Genomic DNA, 25,846 nt, shown 5'->3' with positions numbered 1-25,846 from the left:
GTGGTAGTGGAGATTGTAAGAATTATTGAAAAAATGTATGGTAAAGTTTTTATAAAGAAAGAAAGACAATTACTGAAGGATTGTTGGGGGAAGAGCATTGCTTATTTATACAAGGACGAGGGTGCTTAGATCAAGTGTTCATTTTTGAAATGTTAAATGAACAATTTGAATAAAGAGAAATGGTTTTATGTAGCGTTCATGGACTCACGGACCTATAAAAATCTTACAGTTGTATTTACAGGGATGATTTTCACAGGTGCTGAACATTGTGACTCCTATATTTCATTTAAACTTGGTTCAGAGGTAGACCATCATGTGTAGATATACGCGATGATTTCAGTTAATCTTAGTACAAGAGTAGACGTTTGTAAATAGCTATGTGTGAAGAAGGATCATCCTTTCTGTCTGTCTGTCAGTTTTGAAGACTTATCTCGTTACTACAACTCTTCCACTCTAACCCAAGGTTGCTTGTCAGTCTGTACAGGTCCACATATAGGGACCCAGGTCTTGGTATTCTCCAGGACATAATACAGTACCTCTGCTGTCTTGTCAGAGGCAGAGGAAGGAGCCTGGTAAACAAAACAACTGGTGCCAAGTAGCCCTGGTTTTTCGTGAGACCATTGTATTGATAAGTAAGTCGAGTGACCTTGCGTACATGCTCCCCTAACTTGGTCAGTATGGGTCTCCTACTTGAGTATGTGGAAACAAAGGAGCCTGACTGTTTCCCCTCAGGGGTGTCATGACAAGTGCCCCAATAGCCAGGTCACAGTCCAAGGTAGTGAAAAGTGATTAAGCATGATCCCCTCTACAGATTACCTGCCCTGAAAGGAAAGGGACTTGGTCATGCCGGCAGTGCTGCACAAGGAGGTAAGCAGAAGCGCACACCTCCTGTCCTGAGCAGGTTGGCACCAACAGAGCAGCGCACAGGCTTTGGTAGCCCCAAGCCATGCACACTTTGACTTGGTCAGACCAAGGTCAAACAGTCACTGAGTGGAGCAGCAAAGGCCAGGCCAACCCTGGGCCACCCACGCTTCGACTCAGTCAAACAGTCACAGGCTAAGTTGGGGGCACCACCGAGGGGTTTATGGGCCACAGGACCAAGCAGAGCAGCGCCAACCAAGCAGTGTAGGAGCCAGGCAACCCTTGACCATGCATCAATGACCAGACAGTTTTGCCCAAGGTAGTCCAAATAAAAGATCATTGTTTGTGTACCTGTGAAAAAGGCTAATTATGTTAAAAATTTTCAGTACTTTAATACTATCATGCCACATATTCCGGGCTTCTGTAAAATGTGTATGGTTGGTTTTTGTATACAATTATTTACTCATTTTTTAATTCTTTCCATTTTCCCCTTTTCATATATGGGCATTCTATTCTGCTTTGCAGTTTACAGCGAGTTACTTATGAAAATCATTGTAATTTTGATATTTGAGTAGTCTTAAAGATTTGGTTTACTTCCCTATATTTTCTATTGACTGTGGTTGGTGTTATCTTGTCATTTTTTGTTTTTTTTTGTTTTTGGTAACTGAATGCTATCAGGCTATATTTTGTTCGATTCTATATTTAGTTTCTTTTATTTCAGGTTGGTTAGGGTTCGTGGTCTTTCCTAGAAACTTATACACATATTGCATTAAGTTTATTTTTCAGAATTTTAGTTAGATTTAGTTTTGTATTGCTAAGATGGTCAAGGGCTTATTCTTGAAAGCCTCAATATACTTAAGGTTCGTCAGTTTCTAATTTTGTCTCTGAATTGTTTGTACCCATCAAGTTTTGAACAGTTTTCACATTTTCTATTAACAGTGTATTTCATGGGAAGTCTTTTTCCCCATTATTTTTATGGTCTATTTCATGGAAGTTTTTTTTCCCCAAGATGTAAGTTTTGTCTGGCAATAATTTAGTATGTCTGTTTATCATATATTATTGCTTACAATGTTTTCCCAACTGTTTATCCTTGTTCACAGTCCATAGTGTGAACATACAACTTTTATGTTCAGCACCAATTTGTCATTATTATAGTCACATTCATTATTATAAGGCAGTGTGTTTTGGCAGTCCTCTAAAAATATCTTAAGCTCTCACAGGGCTGACAAGAGGAGTTGTCTTTGAGATTTTAAAATCTTATATTTTAAATTAAATTTAGATTGGGAGTCATCGTATGCGACTACAATTCAATTAACCATTTTCATGATTAATTGGGCTATTTTCCTACTCCCCGAAATGGGATCCAAATCGATGAGGGTCATATTAAACCTGTATTAATGTTTTTGCGTTTTCACAGGTTCGAGTTGTGCGTGGAAGTTACCAGCAACTTTTTCAAGGAAGTGGTCAGAAGTTACCACCTTAATCATCATCACTTGGTAGGAGGAGGATTACTAATCGTGGACACGCGTTTCCAATGTCACATGCCTACCTCAAAGTTTCTGTAGGAGGACAGATGAGGTTGCCTCATACTTGGATATGCATAAAGCTTTTAGTGCCCTTAATGGTTGTCGATCAATAATTCGACAAACATTTACCTTGACATAAAAATTCACCACAACTGATGTCAGCTACTCAAAACCAGTGGACAGTTCACCACATGCCAGAGAAGTTCTAAACCACCCTCAGGCCATCAGAGTTCATCACTGGAAGAATCATGACAAGAAAATAGGAAACCAGAGGCTATAATACAGCTAGATCATTAATCAGACATGAGATCAAGTATTTGTAGCTATTGTTTGTGGAACTTCAACCACCATTGAGGAGCAAATAAAGAATTGTTGGATAGAAAGGTTCATAAATACACTTTTGGACAAAATATAGTGACAAAACTTTATTACATATATTCACAGTTCGAAGCATAATATTTTTATCCGTTTACATTACTTATATATACCAGATGAAATTAATTACATAATTTACAGCACAGCGCTTTACAATCTAACAGAATTACATTAACATGACTGGAAGATCTAGTGCTATTAAAATTCTAACCTGTCTGGTAGCTTTAAAAAAATATATAGTAGCTATAAAAGCTGCGGTCTTACTGACACTGAAATGTTTCGTCTATTAAAATGGAAAAGCTGCTTGACAACAATGTACCAGTTTGTGCTGGACAGACTCATTCAGTACATCATAAGGTTTCTTTCATCACAGTTTCATGGGCTATGCATCCGTATGAAGCTCACGCTATTCCTTATAGCTTTGTAACTGACAGAATTTATTTGGTTATTAGTTGAGAAACAGGCTAAGTGCACCACCTGTCTATATACACAGCAAAATCAATCTCCAAAACCATTCATACTTAGACAGGGTTTCAAAACTTTTGTATCTTTAATATGAATTGAAAGCATTCTCAGACTATTTGTAACTGATAAAATTGCGAGAAATTGCATAAGTAACACCCTCGCTTGCAGTAAAACTGTATGCAGCAAGATCCTTCAATTGTAAGTTATAAATTCCCTAAATTGAAAACAAATCAAAAGGCATACTGGTGCTCAAGGGAATTTAAAACAAATCAAAAGGCATACTGGTGCTTATGTTTAGTTTCAATTAACAACCTGCATCACAACAATTAAAAAGTTAATATATTACAATATAACACTTGAAAATATATTTTCCTTACTGTACCACAAGTTATGAGCAAAGTGTTTGTCAATCAAAATAAAGATTTAAAACAGCTTCATGATATTCACTGAATTCAAATTTTATTGGAGTAGTTAGCTGCACAAGTGTAAAGAGCTCCTCTCCTTGGCTCACCAAATATTGAGACCAATGACATTTAATCTCATCTAAGAATAGTTCTACTTATGACATATGAAAGTTTTAAGTTTTCTAGTTAGCTACTTGCACTGAAATATATTAACTAAATGAAATGAACAATGAATTTTGTGAAAACTTAATCTGATTTTGCAAATTGTCCAAAATCCTGCTAGTGCTTAGGAACAAACCCCCAAATGCATTATAAACTCAAATTAGCAAACCTAATTGGTACAAATGGCCTGCAGTAATAATCACTGAATTCTTGGGAGAAAAATAAAAACATATGAAGGGGTTAGGGAGGCAATTCTGTAAGACCTAGCCAAAGTAATTTAATACTAAAATGTGTATATAGATCTTTATTATGTACAGAACCTAAAATTTAAATAACTGAAAAAAATTCAGCTTTACTTTCTTAGAACTACAAAGCATTGTTGATTTCTTAAGTCATACTGGCACATTTAACAAAATATTCAAAGCCAACTCTCACATTTATATGTACTGTACTATGGAGTACTGTCAATTTAGAAAAATGCTTTTAAATTTTTCAAAAATAATGTCCAATGTTGCAATCATTATCAACCATATTTAACTTGCCTAGGACCAGTACAGAGTAGCCTCTAAGGACTAGCCCACTGCTTCTAACAGTGGATTTGTACTACAATGTTTTGGTCTCTCCACTAACAAAAATCTCAATGCAGGAACAGTTTGTTCCGACTTCATATGAAAGCATCAGAAATGTGTCATTCCAGCTTCAGTAAAAACAATACTGCTCTGCCCAAGGATAATGAAAATATAAATGTGAGAGCCACGATAGCCCAATGTATTGACTTTTTAAACTTCACACTATATGGGAAGTTCTCCCTTAAGATATTTAAAATATATATATATTCCATAATACTAATTTCAATACACTGTTTTGATAAGTGTACAGGAACAAAAAAAAAAAAAATAAAAAAAAAAAATAGGTAACTAAATTGCCATCTTGATTGCCAAGTTTCACTAATGAAAAATCCTCCTATGGGTGTATCAGATCAAGAAAAAACTTCAAAATCATTTTAAACCCAACACATTGTTGCAAGTAATGACGATTTAAATAATTATAAACCCAACACATTCTTGCAAGTAATGATGACCAAGAATAATGATGAGTCATGTTACTGTACCAAGAAGTTAAGCCAATTTAGCAAAGCCGTAAAAAAAAAAAAAAAAAAATTAACTACAACCTAGCTTTTGATTGAAAATATTACTTATTAATAATGTATACAGTAATCACGATAGCTGACATAACATTAATTCACAATACACATTTCATAGCACCAAGACTTCCCAAACTGATCAAATCATGGGAGTATTGCTCAGATATACATTTTTTTCTGCAAACAAAAAAATAAGACTTCAGCAAACAAGATTTTTCCTTCTCTTGTACCAAATTGGAACCACATCAGTTTTTGCTTTAATTAGTTTAAGATAATTCTGATAAAAGTTCTCTTCACAACAGGTGAAGAGGAATATTCTAAAAATTAATGTTTCTGGGGATAGGAACTTATAAATTTCATACAGACCTGACAAAAGGATCAAGGACCAGAAATGCTCAATCACAACACACATGACCAGTCGAGAGTGGAATATCCAGCCTGACCCCCCAGCAATTACAGACCATTCACTGATGCCAATTCCATAACTATTACAAAATAATTCAGAGCACTGTTGTACTGAGGTAAGGGAACATACGGGTTAACTAAATCAACCTTAAACTCATTATTAAAACTTGGCCCCTTAAATATCCATTGATACACTTTATAGCACTAAATATAATATACAATATGAAAGAATGAAACATATTACTAAATGATAAAATATGAAGTGAATATAAAATAGTGCAAAGCAAAAATCACAAAGGCAATATTGTCCAGCTTATAAACACTGGTGAAACTTCATAAAACACCTTTAATGACATTAGGAATAACGCAGAAGATTAAGAAAACCCTATCCACTGCAACAGTCATTAAAGTCAAATAAATACACCTACATTAAGTTGCATCTCTTTCTCCAGTAAATCTTTCACCACCATTAAGATTAAGAGTGAAAAAGTTAAAAACAAATTAAGATCCTGCAATTAAAAGCAAAGATATAGATTGCACAGATTTAGATTAACATAAAATACTGATAAATATGAGCCTCACTAGATCTTCACAAGCATAGGATATTTCTGGAAAGTTTAATGACTGTATAAAAAAGCTAAGTATATAAATATTAAGGCACTTGACTAAAATCAACATTTCACAAGACATACAATACAGCATGAAGGTGTATAAGGAAGTGTTTCTACAACTACACGTAGAAATCAGTACTGTCAGCAAAATTAATTCAAACATTCATAAATAACATAACAGAATAGAGAGTATGGGTGATTTCAGACCAATTAACAAATCTTCAAATTAGAAGTGGGAGTCCAGCAACATACAATCATGAAATGAAGATTTGCAATTCTCCTTCCCAATGTAAAGTCCTGGTCCATTATTTTATGTTAGAAAAATCAATTTTTAATTTAATCACATGATTTTTAGAATGTTATCACACACATCTTTGGTTCAAATACCTACCCTCTTAACTTAACATTGTTATTCAGCTTTTCCTAGTTGTGTCTAGCAGATTGTACAAATTCATGTTAACGCTTTTCACAGAGTTCCTGTCAAATAACTTTTATCTAAAAATCTTTTGTGAAGGAGCACTTTTGCATGAAGTGAATGCGACAATCTACTTTAGCAGCAGGCAAAATTCAATACTATATAGGGTTGTTGCTTGACAACTAATATTTTATACAAAATAGTTTGTATGATGCTGAATACCATGAACAATTTAGTAGTATTTTACATAAATTCCTGTGAATGTCCAATTCTATATCTGGGTATACCACTGAATGACAAAATTCAATGAGGTGTTATAATGGCTTAATATACAATAACTCCTATCATTAATACAAGTCTAAAGGCTTTGTGGAAAACAGAAGATCAGTGATTTATTTTCTGGCACTGTCAATTAACAGGACCTGCATAAATCACTGTTTTAAAAACTCTATTACAGCTGAACATCGAAGAGTAAACCAATTATCATATCTTCCATACAATTCAGTACTGTATATGTGAACATTTTTGCCTTAATTTTTACAATGCATTTGCTTTCACCCAAGAAGTAGCCATTACCACTCGATGGGTTGGGTACTAGCCTGATAAATGATTGAAGCTAAAATTATTAGCTATTCTACACTGAGAGTGCTAAATACTAAACCAAAATAGTGGAAATGCTCCAGTCCACCGTACACACCTCTAACTTATATGAAATGACTGGGTAGGAGACCATTCCTCCTCAACAAAATATTTTTATATAACGTATAGGGAATCAGAGTATTTTTTGTTTTCCATTTACAGTGTCTTAAATTAGGTTCTAGAGACACACAAGGTTCTAATTTGTTGCATGCTGCACATAAACTAACCCATCTCCAGACTAGATATACCAAGGGATAAAGAAAGAGGAGCAAGACATTCACTGAGCATGTCAATGGAGGAATTTTGGGAAATATTCACCGTTGTCACACATTTAACATAGCACGTCTGTAAGCCTTAGTGTTTCTCTTTATGTGGGAGACAAAATATACTGCCACCAAATACACAACAAACTCGATGTCAAAGTTGGATGGGATTCAGTAGTTATAGGTTATTCTAAACCTTGGCAGTAGCTTCTGAAATTCATCACACTGCAACTGCTATGGTTCATTTCCTTCCACCGACGTGTTAAAAGTATAAGCTTATTCCTTACTCAAAAATTCTCCAGATCTTATGATAAATTCATTGGAATCTAAATCCTTACCCCTCGTTCTGTGCAAGTGTAAATTCTCAAATACTGTAAAAAGTATGCTTGGTATGGTTATAAAAGTCTTAAAAATTTGTACGGCTAAAAATTTAGATGTGGTAAAAATACACAATGGCCCTCTGCATTAAGTCTCAACCAAAAAGGTTATAATTGATGTTTGGACTTGAAACTTAAGTTACACTATTACTGTATCCTTCAGGAAACCTTGCTAAAGAACTAAATTTTCTATTCTCATCTTCATTCTGAAAACGTAAGGCTGAGCAATCGCTCACATTCAGCATAACAGGATAAATTTTCTAAAATGTTAAACCTGATTCACAGCAATCCTACAGTAACTTTCATTCCATCTTCTCAAGTAATGTAGGAGTTTTCTATGAACAGCACCATTCTCTGGTTTTAAGCCACTTTTCCAAGAAGATCTAGTCACAAACAAATCACTCCTATGAAGCTCAATCATCAAAATTATAAATATTGAGCATATGCAGCCATGAAAATGTCCTCCACACAGCAGAACTTCAATAAAAAAAAAAAAAATCAGATAAAAACTAACTCAGATTCAATGGCCTTGATCCATCCCTGCTTTTTAAGTCAAGAAAAGCTCCAATAAGCAAATAAAAATTTTAAGTACATAATTTCCTAGTCATGAAAATTAATAAAAAACTTACCTGGCCAATTCTGAATCAAGAGTAAACTTTGAATGACTTAAATACACACTATCTGATCTCCAGTAAACCATATTAATTTTCTGCTATGTGAAGTATCCAGTCTCATTTACTGTTTAAATTAACAACAATCGAAACAAATCATCTTAAAAACAACAAAGGAATTCTTGGTACTGTGTAACAGTAGAGGCTCAACACCTCCTCCTCAAATTGTCAAAATTCTAAATATGACGATTGATTATACATTATTGAAGGCTTCCAGGCTTTCTCGTAGTCGGTCAGTAATCTGAAAAAATTATGAATGGGGCTTTCTGAGTTGGACTAATTCAAAAACTGCTATACAGCTTTTCCTCATGTATTATAACAACACTATTTTGAATTATGTTAAGAAGCTGATGAATGCAATTATTTTCATGACTGGAAAACCTAATGGAAATAGCCCTACGAGTATTTTATACGTCTTAGTAGTAACTGCCAGTTCAGAGTAAAACAGTATGAAAACTTACCTTCTGATAAAAATTGATTTGTTCAGTCAAGAAAGATACCATTGCTTTCTTGAAATCCCTGGTTCGTTCTTGATGGAAATGAGCTACTTCTGCATGTAAAGCGTAAGCAATTGTATCAGAACGCTTGATCATTGGCGGAACCTGGTCGTGATCTAGCCTACCTTCATTAGCTTCCTTTTCAACTTGTCTCTTTTGCAATGGCTCCCTATTTAATATAAAAATGGATGATTAACTTTCCACTTAATTACATTAGATGTAAATTATTACCATTTTAACTTCTCTATAGTGATCCTCATAAATGGCACCACTGGTCCACATGATCTAAAACCTAACCTCAAATGGGACCATCACATATGTCATACAAGCACTTATGTAAAAATAATATATGAATACATTTAAACACCTTATAAATTATATCAAGTCAAATTTGGAAAGATCAACAGACCTAATGGTAGCTTGACATTTAGTTCTTCCCTTTTAAAACACAGCTTAAAAGATTCCAAATCACACCCCAACATAAAGGTTTACTTTTGACTTCATGGTCTGGTTAAATAAGATTCTGAAGGGTGACAAAAGTATCACTAACGCATGATAACACAAATGATTTCCAATGACTTTGCAATATACTATGGGTATAGTACAAAAAAAAAAAACAATGAATTAACACCCAAGAAACGAACACAAACCTTTGTAGCAGAAATGACATTGGGAAATCCCTCAATCAGTCCTCGGTATTCAAACAAAAGGTGACAAAAAGGGTCCCAATCATGCTTAGGCTCCTCATCATACACAGTCCCTATGTCAGAGTATGCTTCACTGACACGATGTATAGCTTCTGTCAATTCAGGTGCACCTAAAAAATAAATTTGTAATAACTATTACCAACAGTAAAACAATTGCTTAAGAGCAGTCTTTTCTCTTCATAAACTTGTCAAATTGTAACAAACTTTAATACAGATACTGTACTATAAGAAAACAGCACCATACTCAAGGGATCATCTTTAAAATTGTCCATGACCCTAAGGGTAGAAGGTTAATAATGTATACAGTACTCACAATTAGATGGATCTGTATCAAATGCTCGACTCAACTTCGAAAAGGAATGACTAATTTTGTTGAATTCTCGTTTGTAGGCTGTTTGATGTTTCTTTCCTTGGTCAATGCAAGTGTTCTGAAGCAACTTGACAGCTTCATCCAGATTATTAAAGAAGCGGTTATAGCCTTCAAGTTTATTTTCCCTGCAAAACAGATAAGACTTTAGCTTCATAACCTATGCCGAAATGATGAAGAACTGCTGGGGAAGACAGAAAAACCTTACATAACTAGGTGTGATTTCATGTTGTCAAAGAACCTTACTCTGCACAGGAGTGGCACCACTTACATTACACCTTGCCTGGGAAACTGCAGACAGTGTTGTATATTCTTTGCAAACCCTTGCTTGCAGTGCTTTCTGCTTATTCTTTTCATATGATCCCTTTAGCCTCTTCCCACCTAACTCAAGCTCTCATTTACTCAGACAAGTCCAAAATATGTATCAAAACTTAAATTACTTTATATTACATAGAAAAACAAATGTCCCACCTCGAAAAATTAAAGATCAGAAACTTAAGAAAGTACAACACTTTTTATTGTTCTAAAAAACTGAAAACAGACCACAATACTGTACTAAAGAACTAAATTACAACTAACAATTACTGAAACACTAAAAGTTATAAGATGTTTTCTGAACAATGTGTGACTACTAACAAATTCAGCAAAACCCCTTAAAGACTTCAAGTCATGCTACCAGTTGCACCACATGGTTTGGCAACCAAACCCTAAATAATGTGTACATGTGACTCATTTCTATTCAGAGTAGTCCTCTCTGGGGATTCAATGTGCATTACAATAATTGGTGTAATTAACCCAACACCTTTGTCTTTTCCCAGCCCTTTAAAATTTACTCCAACTTCCACTATTAAACTTAACTATATTAGTGGTGAAATTAACTCTTTAACTATATTAGTAGTAAAATTAACTCCCAATTAAGAAATAAACTTCTCAACATGTAATAATTGGCTTTACTGAAAAAATTAATTAATAAAATTTCTTTAACAGATTTGTTTCACAAACTTCATATCTGCAGCTGGTTAGAAACTGGACCGTCACATTAAACAAGTTTAATAGTGTTGTTTTGTAATCTGGAACTGGTTCATGAGAATTATTTGCCTAACAATCATGGGACTTACATCATGAGGCATTATTTTTGGAATGACCACCACAACTGGACATATGGGTTTAATTCATTTTCATTTCTTATCAGATTCTTCATTCATGTTTCAATTTGCTGCAATATACTTTACTCCACATATGTTTGCCATTAAACAAGGATGAGGTTATATAGCCGGTGCATGGCAAGAACTATACTACTATCGCTGCACATATACAAGACAGAACGACCAATTACATAAATAAACAATCTTAGCACAACACTTACGTCTGCAGTACATCCAGTGACTGGTCTGGTCGTTCAATAGCCAAGTAGAAGTTTGCGCCAACAAGCTTGTCACTCTCTGCCTTTCTTTTACCCGCTTTCCATTTCTTTTCATCATTTGGACAGGTGACAAAGTGATGGAAGACTTCACTTTGCGATATCACAGGATGGCGACATATTCTATCTATCCATGACTGCAGCATTGTCATTCGGTACTCGATTAGATCTTCTTCAAAACGGCCTACACAAAGAGGATATGGTGATTAAGTACACTGACTAAAATTAGGGTTATTAACAAAGAAATTACTAGTTTAATTAATATTCCTAGTTCTCTTCAGGCATACATCAATATGGACTAAATTTACTTCAATTTCTAAGACAGTTATGCCTGCTCTGGTGACTGCTCGCCAATGTAATGTCACACATTACTCAAAGAGAGAGAGAGAGAGAGAGAGAGAGAGAGAGAGAGAGAGAGAGAGAGAGAGAGAGAGAGAGAGAGAGAGAGAGAGAGAGAGAGAGAGAGAGAGAATTTCATGAAATTCAATAACTCACCTGATATTTGCTTTTCTGGTAATGGAGGTATGGGAATCAGAGGAAATTTATCACTGAGTCGAGCTTGTATCCAGTCAAAATGCTTGTACCTCCTTGACACTGGATTTGTTGAAAACTGTAAATAGAAAACATCTACTTACTACAAACAGGATATTTACTTGGTATGAATGGACATTATTGCATAGTTCCCATTAAGAAAGGCATGAACTTTATATTGAAAGCTTGGTGTTTTAAATGTAAATACTGCTTAACCCAAGTTCATGTAACTTATCACTAAAGACGAAATAATACTTTCAAATTTTCACAGGCCTTGCATTCCAGATAGGTTACCAGAATATTAAACTTAACCCTATTAGTGTTTTTATCCTTACAAAACAAAGTAATGTTATTTCCTCATATCCTTATATTTCATGGCATGCATGACAAAAAGAATTATTTTAATATACTGTACTGTAAATTTTTACTCATACTAGATGCATAAAAATTCAGATTAAACCTCATGAACATTTAGGTGAGTAGTAATGTGGAAACTATCTAGTATTCTGAGCAATAAGTATTTTTCAAACATTTGCAATTAATACTTATAAGTTTAAAAAAGATCTACAGTACCTATAGAGTTTCCAAAATACATGGACGTTACTGAAGCAGTAAACAACAAAATGTACTGTACTCCCAAGTGGGTCTATTATTGGTTATCAATGTGTAAATTATGAGGCAAGGTATTTAATGAGTAACTCTTTAACTACAAAACTAGTAACCTTATCAGCACTGCAAATTTATGAGCCCTACTACTAGTTAAGAACATCAAGTATTTCATATGATTTTCCTAATGGACTCTATCCATACATCTTTGTAGTCAAATGTATTCTGTATCCATTTTAAGTGCTTTTATTTTATTTCTGTTAATGTCTATAAGAAGAAGAAGAATGCTCCTCTCTTGGCATGCCAGATACCACTAGTAGATAAGCCATTCTTTTGCTTTCCAGAAAGGTAAAGGAGGATCCAGGATTAATATGTGAAATGAGAAAGAAAAATCATGACACTCACCGAAGGCATAATTGTGTATGCAATGAAACTTTTCATCCCATGGAACTTTGATTCTTTCTTGGGAGATGAAATGGCGCAAGTAAATTCATGTGGATTGCCCCGCCAGCAGGGGCCACTGCCAAAATCTTCAATAAACACCTTCTCTTTCTCATCCACTGAAACCTCCTTCCACCTGGAAAAATTGGTGTTAACATGTACTTTCCAGAAAATCAACACTGATGCTGGGAGAGAATGTACTACAGTATAAGCTAGCACATGCTCTCTAGATATCAAACAGTATTGCTTACTGAACTAGACAAATTCCATATGTAACATTCAATAAGTAGTCAATTCATAGTCACACAGCATAGCTTCTATCTGACTTAAGTTGTTTAAATCATGACCTGACCTTGTTTAAGTCTGTACCCATGTAACTCTCCAAAGCTTGCTAATGTACTACACAGACATTGATTAATGAGTTAATGATCACCCCCCCAATTCTGGCTCAGGCCACATGAAATTTATAACAAAAATGCAATCTTCCAAAGGACGACCATAGATAAACCCTATTCTGATGTAGAGGGATTATTACAAAATTTATTCCTGCAAGATAATGTGTTTACTAACATAAATGGGTGTAAGTCTTCATAGTATTTTGAGAAGTGAAAACCTGTAAAAATTGCTATTACAGGAAAATACAATAAAACGCAAGTTTGTCATTTCCAAAGGCAAAAGTATTGTTCTTCGTGCATTAGCCAAGATATTTTAACTGTCTTGGCTCTCTCGTTCTCATTATCATGATAATTTATAACTGACAGGTCAAAATTTTGCTTTACTGGCCTATATGAACAATAAGTATTTTCCACTTTCATTTGCCTTAGCCAAGACTGCCAGAGAGATATTATTAGAATGAAAAATGTTTATAAACTGGACTAGAACATTATGTATTGCTTCATATAAAACACACACAGTGAGTATACTTAAATGAGATTCACATTCATGTGCAATACTTTCCTATTTATATAACCTGCTTTAAATGGAAAATGTACTGAAAAATATAATTAATACACCAAATATTCCATTCCTTCCTTACAAACATTTTGTGTACTGATAAAACTGGCAATAATAAAATATCATGATGAAATTTTTCCTTTTTCTAATTTTTTTTTACAGTTCTACTTATCCTTGCACATTAACCTACCCTTCCTGTTATTGGGAGTACTGTAATGGCACTTTTTAGCATGTAATAACCATTACATAATGAATGATTAGCAAAAGAACACTATCAATTACAACTGACTTAAGCTAACCAAATATGAACACAATGTATTAGGACTGTCTGCTCATAATTAGTCCGGATAAGCTGCCTTCCAATAGTTTACCCACTGACTTATTATGTCAAAGAAGGAACTGCCACTCAACCCAGAGAGAGGTCAATCTGTCCCTAATCTGCTTTAACTTTCTGATATCATAACCAAATGCCAACAAGTATTGGGACTTCTCCACATAATGACATGGCAGTCCACTGGGCATATTTGACACTGTTAAAAACATGAATGCAGCTTTATAGAGGCAGTACTTCCATGCCACAATACCTTGTATGGAGACGAAGTTGATTTGTTGACGATTCTGATCCTGGTTAAGTGTAAACCAATGATAATGCTATTCTTTCATACAATTTAAGCTTCAGTGTACCATGCTATTCTATTATTATGGCTAGTAGGGTTACTCGGCAGCGGTGGCTCGTATCGTTAATGATTTTAAATGGAAAAGTGGCACAGTGCACCGGTTCATGCAGGAGCAGCAAGTTATAAAAAAACATATATAAAAAATTTTTGTTACAGTGAGAAAGGAGGTGGAGAAAAATTACCAACAATTAAAAAAGAGAAAGAGAAATGGGGAAAGATTGATACAGCAGTGGTTCCCACTATCTCTGGCAATGGTTTGCGACAAAGGTACATAATGCTTTATCCTGTCACAAGTAACTCGAAAGATCAATGGCTACAAGATTGTCACTGATGCCACCAGGGAGGAGGCCAACTGCATTTTCACCACAGAGTAAGTGATAATTCATAAGTAAATGAGATTTTGGTTTGGTTAATTTACGATCTGTATAGAGTAAGTCTCACAAAACTTACCCCAGTTTCTCTCTAAAATCTGAAAAGCACTACCTAATGTAAATGACATTTTTCTTTTGTCATCTTTCCTGAGTAATCTGATATGATTTCTTTTCATACGAAAACAGCAATGGCTAACAACCCTCATCTGACTCGCCCACTAAATATTTATACTACTGCATGAAGAGAGAATCTTATTTGGTGATGACAAACTTGCCTCAGACTTTTGAAGACATTTAACATCTTGAGTATATAAAACACCTTATGGGCAGAAGACATTAGAGAATGCGAAACATTTAAAACTGATATCTAATAGGATTTCTTTGATATTAAAATTCACCATCACTATACTATGAATACAAGCAATGTAAACATATGAATGAAACTTGCAAAACCCAAACGAGGAATACAAGAGATTAATTCTTAACTGTAGAGGACATATACTTAAAATGTGGCATAATACTAAAACGGGTACACGTGCAGTAGCGAAGGGTGATGCCGATTAAAAAGGTTCATGTACCAACTGACCCAGGAGAATTTTTACCTTGGCAAATTCCTTACTGAAGCAATCCCAAAAAGCAGAAAAAAATGGAAGGGATGAGTCAAATGCAAGCATAAGCAAGGTGTCAAAAGTGAGGTATATATAAAGACAATGTACAAATATTAATTTTCTTAACACTATACAATGGATTTTGCCACCACACAAAATTTCACTAATTTTATTATATTCTAGGTGTTCTGCTGCCCAAATGTTAACCTGTTATCAGCAAAGGCTGGGGTATAAAACTAATGGAAATATTTTTCTGTACAGCTTTGTAAATTTACATGAAATAACAGCCTGTCTTTGGTTCATAAGAACCTATATTTATGTGCTACAATAATGCATGTAATAGGTTTTAATTGCCTCTGATAAGCACTTGTGGTAGTATGCAAGACAAAGATACAGACTTAAACATAAGAAATTGCAAATTCAAGATGATGCTCTACAATAAGTGTAAGAAAATACACTAAGAGTATACACAACAGTACCGAACAAGTACATAGCAATAATATAGGAGACCAAACGCAACACTATAGCATGCAAAATATAATCAGAAGTTAGAAAATAAATAAGAAAATAAATAATTACATTACTCACCCACAAGGAAGTCTTCCACACCACTTTTAGCAAGATTGGAGAAGCGATTGAGGCTCTTCTTGACGGTCCCGCGACCATCTCGACCTGTTACCACCCCATCACCAAGCAAGATATCATTTAGAGAGAAACTATAAATATCCCACGTACAACATCACTAACCAAAGGTTGTCAGCAGTAGCGAATGCAATAAAATAATGAATCATCTCGCCCCCTACCCCAAGAAATGAACATCAATTTTCCTCTTAAAAGTATGTGCTACTAATTTCTAAATTAAATTTCCTAACTAGAAAAAAGAAGACTTTTTTCTAATTTAAGAAATTTTCCAACTGGAAAAAAAGACTATTTTCTTTAAAGTGTCCCTAAAGTGCAGATTGTGTTGGGTAATTTTTTTCGACTGTCTGCGTCTATTTTTACTGTTAAGTCCATCAAACTAACTTTAGTAATGTCAAGATTCTAGCTCTCTCTGTGACTACTTCAATCCCTTATCCCTAAACCAAACCTAATTACTCATTTATTAAAAAAAATGATCACACAACTTTCAAAATAGATCTAGCCCAATAATCAAAACAACAGCGTGAAACCATTATCAATGCCACCGGAAAAATCAGCAACTGCTTGAAGCACCCAATGTTGTCCTTTCACAAGATGCCATCCACAACACAAAATATACAACTGCAATGAAGTGCTAGCTCGCAAATTGTGTCAACTGAAGTCTCCCACCGAATGTCTGTTACCTGCACGTGAAGGATGTTCCTAGTTTCTACTTCTTGTTACTACTATCAGTGCAAAGCAGAGCACCCTACAGCAGGAGCAGTGATTTTTATTTTACAACAAAGCTTCATTTGAGGCTTAAGACTTAGTAACATAGTTTAAAGTGTGCAATTACCTCGACTATCTGTGCTGCAAGAAAGGCAGAGAGAACTTTACATGGTTTTTTTTTCAGGCATCATTCACCTGTGTATGAAACATCCATTTTCATTAGTAGTTCTGCCAGGATTAAAGTAAAACTCTAACCACTGCACAGCAGGAGAGCAGTCTCATGATACACTGTTAACGCACAAAAATCTAACCAAAACAAACAAACATAAGGAAAAAAACAGGCAATACTGACAGAACCGCAAGTACAGCAGTGAAAAAATTCAATTAGCAAACAGGTAATAATACATCCTTCAAGAGGCTAAAAAAAATTCTTTTTATGCTTCTTAACAACTGTATACTTTTTTAAAAATCTATAGTATTTTAGTTTATATTATCTTGACAATCTACACATTATCAGAATGAACAGGTATTAATTTCTATAGACTATTGATGTTTCATAATGATCAAGTACATTCCCATATTCTTTCCTAACTCTGGCAAACATTCAGTTCTACATCACCACTATTCAAACCTTGGTAAAAAATAAATTATCAAGAAAATGCATTCTAATTTACTATTTATGGCCTTATTCCAGTTCTGTACAGGTCAAGTGAAAACCAACTAAGGCGTTCTGTTTGCATAAACCTTAAAAAGTAAGACAGCCTTTGAACCTTTCAATTTAAACTGTCATGACTTGGGAATTGCCATTCATTCAAGTACCCGACAGCAAATACTTTATTAAAAACAATGAAAAATTTACACTTCAACTGTATGTATATGAAATAATTTCAAAACAGATTTCCCCTTGCACAAAAGAGATTGCTTATTAAAATTCTCTTTGGAATATTGGAAATACAAGTTAATACTATGACATACACATGTTTGCTTTACTATGTCAGCTGTTCTTAAGAGTTACTTTCAAACTAAAAATAAAACAATTTAATTACTTTACTACAGGAAATTTAGGTTCTGGTGCAGAGGTTAAGATGTACCCTAGAGTGAGGTACAACACACTCTTCCTATTTCTTACAAAATTCATTGCTCACCAGATTTCTAAAGTACACAATACAATACTAAGTCATGAACAAAAATAAGTGCATGTTTCAACTATTTTTAAAATATCTTGGCAGAATAAATCAGTGTCATTCCAACGTTCTGAATTAACCATTCAAAAAATTATCCCCATTTCAAGATAAAACTCAGACAACTGGAATACAGGAATGTACTTTTAATCTTATGAATGAAACTACAGTATATACATATACTTACATATTATAGCTACACCAATCTTTTTACACCAGTGCACCTTGGCTTTTGAACACTGGTGACAAATTGATAGTTGCATTCAAAGCTTACAGAGTGGAGATTACATCAGAATGTGTCGTTTTATAAATAAAGGTAAACCTAACGTAAGACAATTCTCTCTTTAAACTGGCATTCTTGTACTTAGCCTAAAGTTCAAAGAACCACTTTCATGAAAAGTACAAAGAGAAGAAACACAAGTTTTACTACTGGATTGAAATTTTTAAATTGAAACTACTGAAAGTGGGAAGACATCACTATGGTACTTGACATATTCCATAAAAGCACTCAAAATTGTCAATTAAAATTCTGCAACAATCTTATGCAAATTCCTAAGTTGCCAGCCGTTTTCCCAAACAGTAATCACTAGATGTAGTTTTTAAACTTTGACAACATTACTATAGGGCTTATCAAGCAAATTCACTTCCTGTTCACTAAAGAACGAAAACTTTCCGGTGTGGTTATCAAAGTATTAAAAATATTTTAATGCATTTAACTGGAAGGAGAATACCAGATTGAAAATGAATTAATGACAAGTAAATAGGCAAGATTCTGTATGATACAGGACATGTGATATGGTCCAGAGAAAAATTTGGGAATGAAATTAAATTTGTTCTGTGACCAAGAAGTAAATGAAATTCAACACACTTGTAATTAATTTTAACAATCAAAAGTTCCACAAATGTTGGAATAAATAAAATGAAATTGCTTTAAAAAAATGTCTAGCTATAAATAAAGCTTGAGAAATAAAGGATCTCTTAAGTTAAATTTACAACAATCTTGCATTATCAAACCATCTTTCTCCTTATGGGATGTCTGACAAAAAATTTAAATATGCCAAAAACTTTGATTATCTACATTTCTCTAACACTTAATTACCATTTCTTTTATCAAATTTCTACTTTTGGCTAATATATTTGAAAAGTAAAATTTTCCATTATGTAAAAAAAATACATACTGCAAATACCTCTAAGTGCTTCAATGACTTTTATATAGATGAAAACTTTTCCAGCAACAGAAAATTTATCATTAAAACTTAAAACACCCCAATACCCATATAGGCTACAGTAAACTCCAATCAACAAGCTCAATGCAATATTCAAAGATGTCATTTTATAAATCAACTTCTGATGCACTTTGTTATTCTAAAAGTTATTATCTTGGGAAATTATTTACTCTCATTGAAATGCAATGAAACAAGACAGCATTCTAGCATTCCATAGATATGACGGATTAGGCTTTAACACTGTATAACTAAGAATTTAACTAATGTATTTTACAAACATGTAACAGGCACTAAAATGCAACCTCACACACACACCCATACAACAAAAGATGAAGACACCAACAAACCTGCTGTACTTATGTCTCCAACACTACTTGCTGGTCTGGCGGCCCTATTAGGAGCATGCAGGCCAAAGTTCCCGGCTCCATTCATACCACCTGCCCCAGTCTCCGAATCGTCGTCGTCCCAATCATCATCCCAATCGTCGTCCTGGCTCATCTGGGTACAAAACAAAAACAGAATCATGGGACACATCAATCTGACCTGCCTAATGACGTGATGTACAACTTGCCTAGTTATTATGTTAGCTTCGCACTCAAACTGTGGTTCCTTTTCTCACTTTCATTCAAGTACAGTTCTGACTATATAGGGAAGAATAATTAATTTTGTAACAAATACCAATATTCCATAACAACAATTACTTTAGGTTAAAGGGTTAAGAAAATAATTTCTGAAAGTGTATTCATACCTTCTAAGTGTATCTTATAACTTTACAAGAAAAATTTAATCCTAATGTCAGAAGTTAGGGATGACAAACTTGAAAACAAGGTATAAAAATGGAGAATATAAACCATGAAAACCTTTTACTTCTACATGGGAAATAGGGGAAATTCCTCATTAGTTCTTCGAGGGATGACAAACTTAAAAACAAGGCATTACAATGGAGAATATAAGCCATGAAATCCCTTTAACTTCTACGTAGGAAATAGGGGAAATTCCTCATTAGTTCTTCAAGAATAAAAGTCAAGACAACAGATTAGATGTCAGAACACACTGGATGATCCACTACAAATCCAGCAACGAGAAAATTAACTTAAAATACTAACCTGTTGTGATACAGGTCTTTTTGTTTCCGTTTCAGCAGGCTGCGCAGTTGTATTCCAAGTATTGTTACCACCACCGTTACCACCACCACCACCACCACCACCACCGAAATTGGACCAGCCGTCATTCCATTCAGAGCCTGTGTTGGCATACTCAGCTGGCAGAGGTGGAGGGGGCATTGGCGGTGGCGTTGATGATACATCCTGCAAAACGACAAAAGTATTTGAGATTGGAAATAATAAGAGTATCTGAGATTTAAAATTAGTTCCATTCCTGATTTTGGCTGATGTCAGGCAAAAACTAAATAAATCTGATATGTAACTTTAAAAAAAACTAGAATTAAGTCTTTGGTGTAGTGTCAAATACATGAAAATATGAAAATTCAATACTGGAATGCAAATTTATTAGCAGTCAATATCACTACAGCTAGGACATGGTGGAAACAGGACTTGAGTTTTGTAATTAAAATTCTGACATTTTATATGTTTAGCACATAAAGAGATACCATAATCAACTAAAATAAAAATATACATCCCATCAGGGCAGGAAGTTTGTCTGCAGAGAACACAGGAAAAAAATGGCAAATTATACAGAGGTACTATCCTCGGTTAGACAAACTGCTATGGGTTAAAATCAGAGAGAGAGAGAGATGACCACCTTTAGATTAAGAGGTAAAAAATTATGGCAAATATTCATGAACTTATCTCATATCTGTAGTATATGACAACTGCTAAATTCCAAAACCATCTGTGTATAGGCTAGCTTTTGCAACAACAGGTATCTTATGAAATACTGGTTATGTAGAGATGATGTTACTATTACAAATGCTGTTTTACTTACTGTATCCTTAGAAATTCAAAATAAATGAAATGAAGCAGATTCTATATCATGTTTCTCCTACACACGTCGCCTAAATGGGAAACCATTGCTTTGTTTACGTTTTATCATCAATCACATACAACCCCTACCAACAAACAATACTATACGATAATTATCGTACATAATTGTTGTTTGTATGAATGAACTGTTCTAAACAGTTACAAAGAGCCTGATGTATTAATGGCCATTTACCTATATACTTTATCAACAATCACAAACTAGTCTAGTTAAAATTTCTGATTAACTTACTGTGTACCCATATCAATCATGGAACCACCAGCGAAAAGACGACAGTCTGAGGCTAGTTTTAAATTGAAATCTATATCAAGCAGCCAAGAATTCGTGCAACTGTGCCGCTGCTAGAACATTCAACGTGACCGAATGTCCTAAGTTTTAAATGCAACTACTGTAAAATGCATTTTATTGGAAAATCACGGTCGTACCACCAAAAGATAACGAATTCTTAAAGAAAATTAATATAATGTTATCCTAAATGTTATTACTACCATACTAGTTATATTACCATTAAAATTTCTGAAGATTACTGAAAGATAAAGGTTGCTGTGAGCGCAACCATAAATCAATGTTTACATTTTCTCAGCTGGGCTCACTTAGATAAAAGTTGATTTCATTGATATGGAATTATTCCTCCAAAAGGCTATTTACGATGAAGATATGCCAATAGTATATAAGGTAAAAGTGGTTTTATTACCTTTATATCAGTTTATTTCATAAAGTGAATCTTTTCACGTACGTCGGTGGTTATCGCACCGAGGCCGTGGCTAGCCTACCAAAATATCACTTAGAATTCAAGGTTTGATTTTTAGAATGGTGGCATAAGATGAAGTCAGTTTTTGGGGGTGAATTTTATAAGATTTAAAGGTTGTCTTATACGCGGAAATATATGTTAACTAAATTTTAACTAATGACGTCAATTTTTGGGGGTGAAGTTAAGGATTTAAAGGTCGTCTTATACACGGATATGTACGGTAACTAAATTTTAACTATATACACCACCTACCTCCACATATGCTGCAGGGAAGAGCCCAGCCTCCCCCTGTGAATTGGTCCCCTCCCACCAACCTTCCCCGACATCTCTTCTTAGTACTGTCAACAGTTCTCCTTCTTTGATGCTTAGCTCGCCTGTGCCTGGCTGAGCATCAAAGTTGTACAATGCCCGCACCTGGAAAAGCGACATTTGTGAATTTTATTTCATGTTTATTCTTAATTATCTGAAAAGTTGACACACACACAGAGACAGACACACACACACACACACACACACACACACACACACACACACACACACACACACACACAGACAGAGAGAGAGAGAGAGGTGAGTGTGTGTGTGTGTGTGTGTGTGTCCTACACCTGTACAAATTCACTGGTACATTTTAATAGCTATAATGACCTTTCTCACTTTTTACAAGACCTACACTTATACACTACAAGCCTTCATTCTAAGTGGATAACATGTGATAAATCCCTACATTTGTAGTGGGATTCAAAACCATACACCCTGTAGTGAGGCTGCTGTAACTATACATGGTTGCGTGGTTTACAGCAACATAATTAAGCTAATGATCATGTGAAAGGGTTCAAATCCCACAGATTAAAGGCAGAGCATTTTTTTTTTAATCCCTTCTTTGGCTCAAGTTTTGTACTGACAAGCACCAAAAGAGAGCAGGAAAATTGAAAAGAAGTCACTGACGCTGTTATAAATAAAATCAACATATGGGGAATATTAACACAGAGGACAGGGAAGCATTAATCATTAAAACGGAGAACCCAGCATCAATCAAGCAACAAAACTGGAGAGTGACCTTAAAAGAAAAAAAAAAAAAAAAAAATGCTGACTATTTTCAATACCATGGGTACATAATGGTGGCAGCCGAGTACTGTATTACATAACACATGTGGTCTTTCTCAAGTTAAGTTTAGAATTGCCAAGTCATTAGTATCACCCATAAGGATTCTTTCTCAAGTTATGTTACAAAGTACTGAGTCTTGTAAAGCCATCTTCCACAACTTAACCATTTGAATACAAGATAATGGTAGTAATACCAGTCCTTACAAACATTAACATCAAAGATAGTTGAGGAAATTTATACTAATGTGTTTTCCATTACATGAAGAATAGCCATTTGCTAACCACACAATTAGTGATAGTACCTATCAACCTACCCTCAGAGATAACAAATGAGTGACATTGTTTTTTTACTTTTGTATGCAATAATGCTGACATAGCTAAAATATGTAGCTTCTAACAATTTACAAGGGACTCTTACCAATCCATTAATCGATAATGAGCCAGATCGCAACCATATTTTCAAGAATTATGTCGAATTACATTACATCCATAATACCTCTGGCTAAAATAACACTCTTGTCTTAGTTAAAGATTATATATTAAAATGTATACATTTGTGCGCACTAACATATTTTAAAAGTGAGAAACATCACCATAATTAATAAAAGCTAATGCACATCTCATATTTTAACCCATGCACGTCATGAGCAGCGCATGAGAAGGGATACGCCAGGGACATGAATAAAGACATGGACTGGTTGACAAGATTCATGTGCATAATACAATAGATGTTGATGAAAACATGAAAAATTTCAGCTTCCCCAAATAAAATGAGAAGATTATCACGCAGACCATATGCTTTGTTTTTGCAATGCCTTTGCATTTCAAAATGGAATAATTTTGCATAACATCCCCTTTCACAATGTTAAAATGGATATTAGGTACTGAATTTGCGATATGCTTCTAAACCTCACATGTAGTTACATCCAGGAAAAATTTTTTACAGCACTGATATAAAACCAGACTTGCTCAAAAAGTTTTTAGTAATATTTTAATTACAAGGATTCTATGTATAATTTTTATCCCATGTGATGGAGGCTACACAACTGATCTCATTCAGTGAGGACATGGAGGTAGTGTGTGGAAAAGGTACAATCAATTTCAGTAGGGTCCTGTAACATCATTGAATGTAGCCTCTATACTTAATTTGTCAAACAATGGTAATATTCATTCACTACAATTGCACAATTGTCATTTCACACATTAGATTTGCTCAGACTAGCTGACCTACAGTGCCACAGGACAATGAAATAAATGATTTCCTGCCAAACAATCCTTATTCACCACATACTAATTGGCAAGGTGGCAAACATATCCTTCCCTTAATACGACATTTTGTTCAATTGACAGTAATTACCTTCAGTTAGCAAACCATGTTGAGTGGACACAATGCATTCAAAAGGCAACGCCACTAAGAATTAGTTGAACTAAATAGTTCTGGAAAGGAAAATTGGGAGTCAGAAGACATTAGGAAACTTCATGTACTATGACAATCAAAAACAGTTATGCCAAAGTAACATGTAACACAAAACCTAAAGACTGATGAAGTACTTTGTGCATGAACTACACGCAATGAACACTTTCCAAACAATGCCCCTGAAGTTAAGGAACACGTTCTCACCACCAACAATGGACTATGAATGTGAAACAAGCCTTCAATTTATTGAAACTTGTAACTTTTATTATTCACCTGACCATGATATTCCCTAAAGAAAATTCATCAAAATGACAATCATTCTACTTGGCTAGGTTACATCTAGGAGGGTCTTCTGACTCACATAGGGAAAAATAGATAAAATACCTTAGTCAAGGTAAGTTCTGCCAAAGAAATATAAAGTACTCAAAAAACTAAACTGTCACTGATAAATCAGCTTTGCCAAATGGACCAAAAGGATTCTACAGAATGACCTCTAAATAGCCTGGTCTAAATCACGGCTAGCCTTACTAATATGAAAATACAGATCTCATTCCCAGCATCTCTCATCCAAACATTTTACAATTAGGCCTGAAATGAGTATATAAAATATTAATGGCACTTTAAGCTACTGGACAAACTAACCTAAATTACCCTGTCCTACTGTAGATGCTGCAGCACTTCTTTAGGTCACGTCAGGCCCAGCCTAATGGCCTAATAAACAAAATAGGATAGAATACTCACCAAAGATTGCTCTGGATCATACTTTACCTCCCAAAATTTAAGGAGGGCTACCCTAGGCTACGTACAACAAACTAGGATAGCTTGAGGGTATCCTACCACAACCAGACAGGTTTAATTAACAACTGAATCAGAAAAGCAATATAAAAATTAACATTTTATTGTGAACACTCAGTTCAATCCGAGTCGACACCGAATTAGGATAAGTTAAAGCCTACAGTAGGATGGTAAGGCAGCCTTGACTAGTGTTGGCACCCTCGATAAATCTTAAAATATGGGGAAATTTAGCCAAACTGGCCAAGCAAAGGCTTAAATCAGATCCAAACCGAATCAAAATTCAAAACAAGGTCAGACCAATCGGACCAATGACACCAGTCAAGTCCTTTTACCCGAAAGCCCACTTCACTCAAAACACATCAAATCGGGAACGTCCGAAATCACTTTCGAATTTACGCGAACACTGCTTCCAATTTTCAGTCGCCGCACTTAATCGCACTGGGTAATGGTAGTTCCGTCATTCACGTACCCCACCATTCAGAAATTACCTCCATAATGTGACAAACACCCATCACTTCGAGGCAAGA

At 34.7% G+C, this 25,846-nt stretch overlaps 1 protein-coding gene and 1 long non-coding RNA gene across 7 annotated transcripts in view; one reads left to right on the top strand and one right to left on the bottom strand.

Moving 5' to 3' along the window:
• The window catches only part of LOC136834205 (uncharacterized), a 22,214-nt gene extending 17,543 nt beyond the window's left edge, over positions 1–4,671 (top strand). For all 6 annotated transcript variants that reach the window (XR_010851682.1, XR_010851681.1, XR_010851680.1 and 3 more), the window contains one exon: positions 2,279–4,671. This is a non-coding gene — a long non-coding RNA (uncharacterized lncRNA). The remainder of the gene's footprint in view (positions 1–2,278) is intronic.
• On the bottom strand, positions 2,786–25,846 carry SH3PX1 (sorting nexin 33-like protein SH3PX1). The gene is made up of 12 exons (XM_067096495.1): positions 25,808–25,846; positions 22,256–22,417; positions 20,358–20,558; positions 19,599–19,749; positions 16,082–16,169; positions 12,852–13,023; positions 11,805–11,919; positions 11,256–11,493; positions 9,836–10,017; positions 9,460–9,632; positions 8,780–8,980; positions 2,786–8,559 (listed from the first exon to the last, which is right to left on the bottom strand). Exons 1-12 carry the CDS (start codon positions 25,829–25,831, stop codon positions 8,512–8,514), a joined length of 1,755 nt encoding a protein of 584 aa, XP_066952596.1. The 5' UTR covers positions 25,832–25,846; the 3' UTR covers positions 2,786–8,511.

The sequence above is a fragment of the Macrobrachium rosenbergii genome, chromosome 53, assembly GCF_040412425.1.
Source record: "Macrobrachium rosenbergii isolate ZJJX-2024 chromosome 53, ASM4041242v1, whole genome shotgun sequence".
Classification (NCBI taxonomy): domain Eukaryota; kingdom Metazoa; phylum Arthropoda; class Malacostraca; order Decapoda; family Palaemonidae; genus Macrobrachium; species Macrobrachium rosenbergii.
This window is presented reverse-complemented; position numbering and strand designations above follow the sequence as displayed.

Coding starts and splice junctions, on each gene's coding strand:
- SH3PX1 (XM_067096495.1), bottom strand. CDS start 25,831: ATGGGTGTTTGTCACATTATGGAG. Junction 22,418..25,807: donor GTGTTTGTCACATTATGGAG/GTAATTTCTGAA, acceptor TCGCTTTTCCAG/GTGCGGGCATTGTACAACTT. Junction 8,981..9,459: donor TTTCTGCTACAAAGGTTTGT/GTTCGTTTCTTG, acceptor TTAAATAGGGAG/CCATTGCAAAAGAGACAAGT.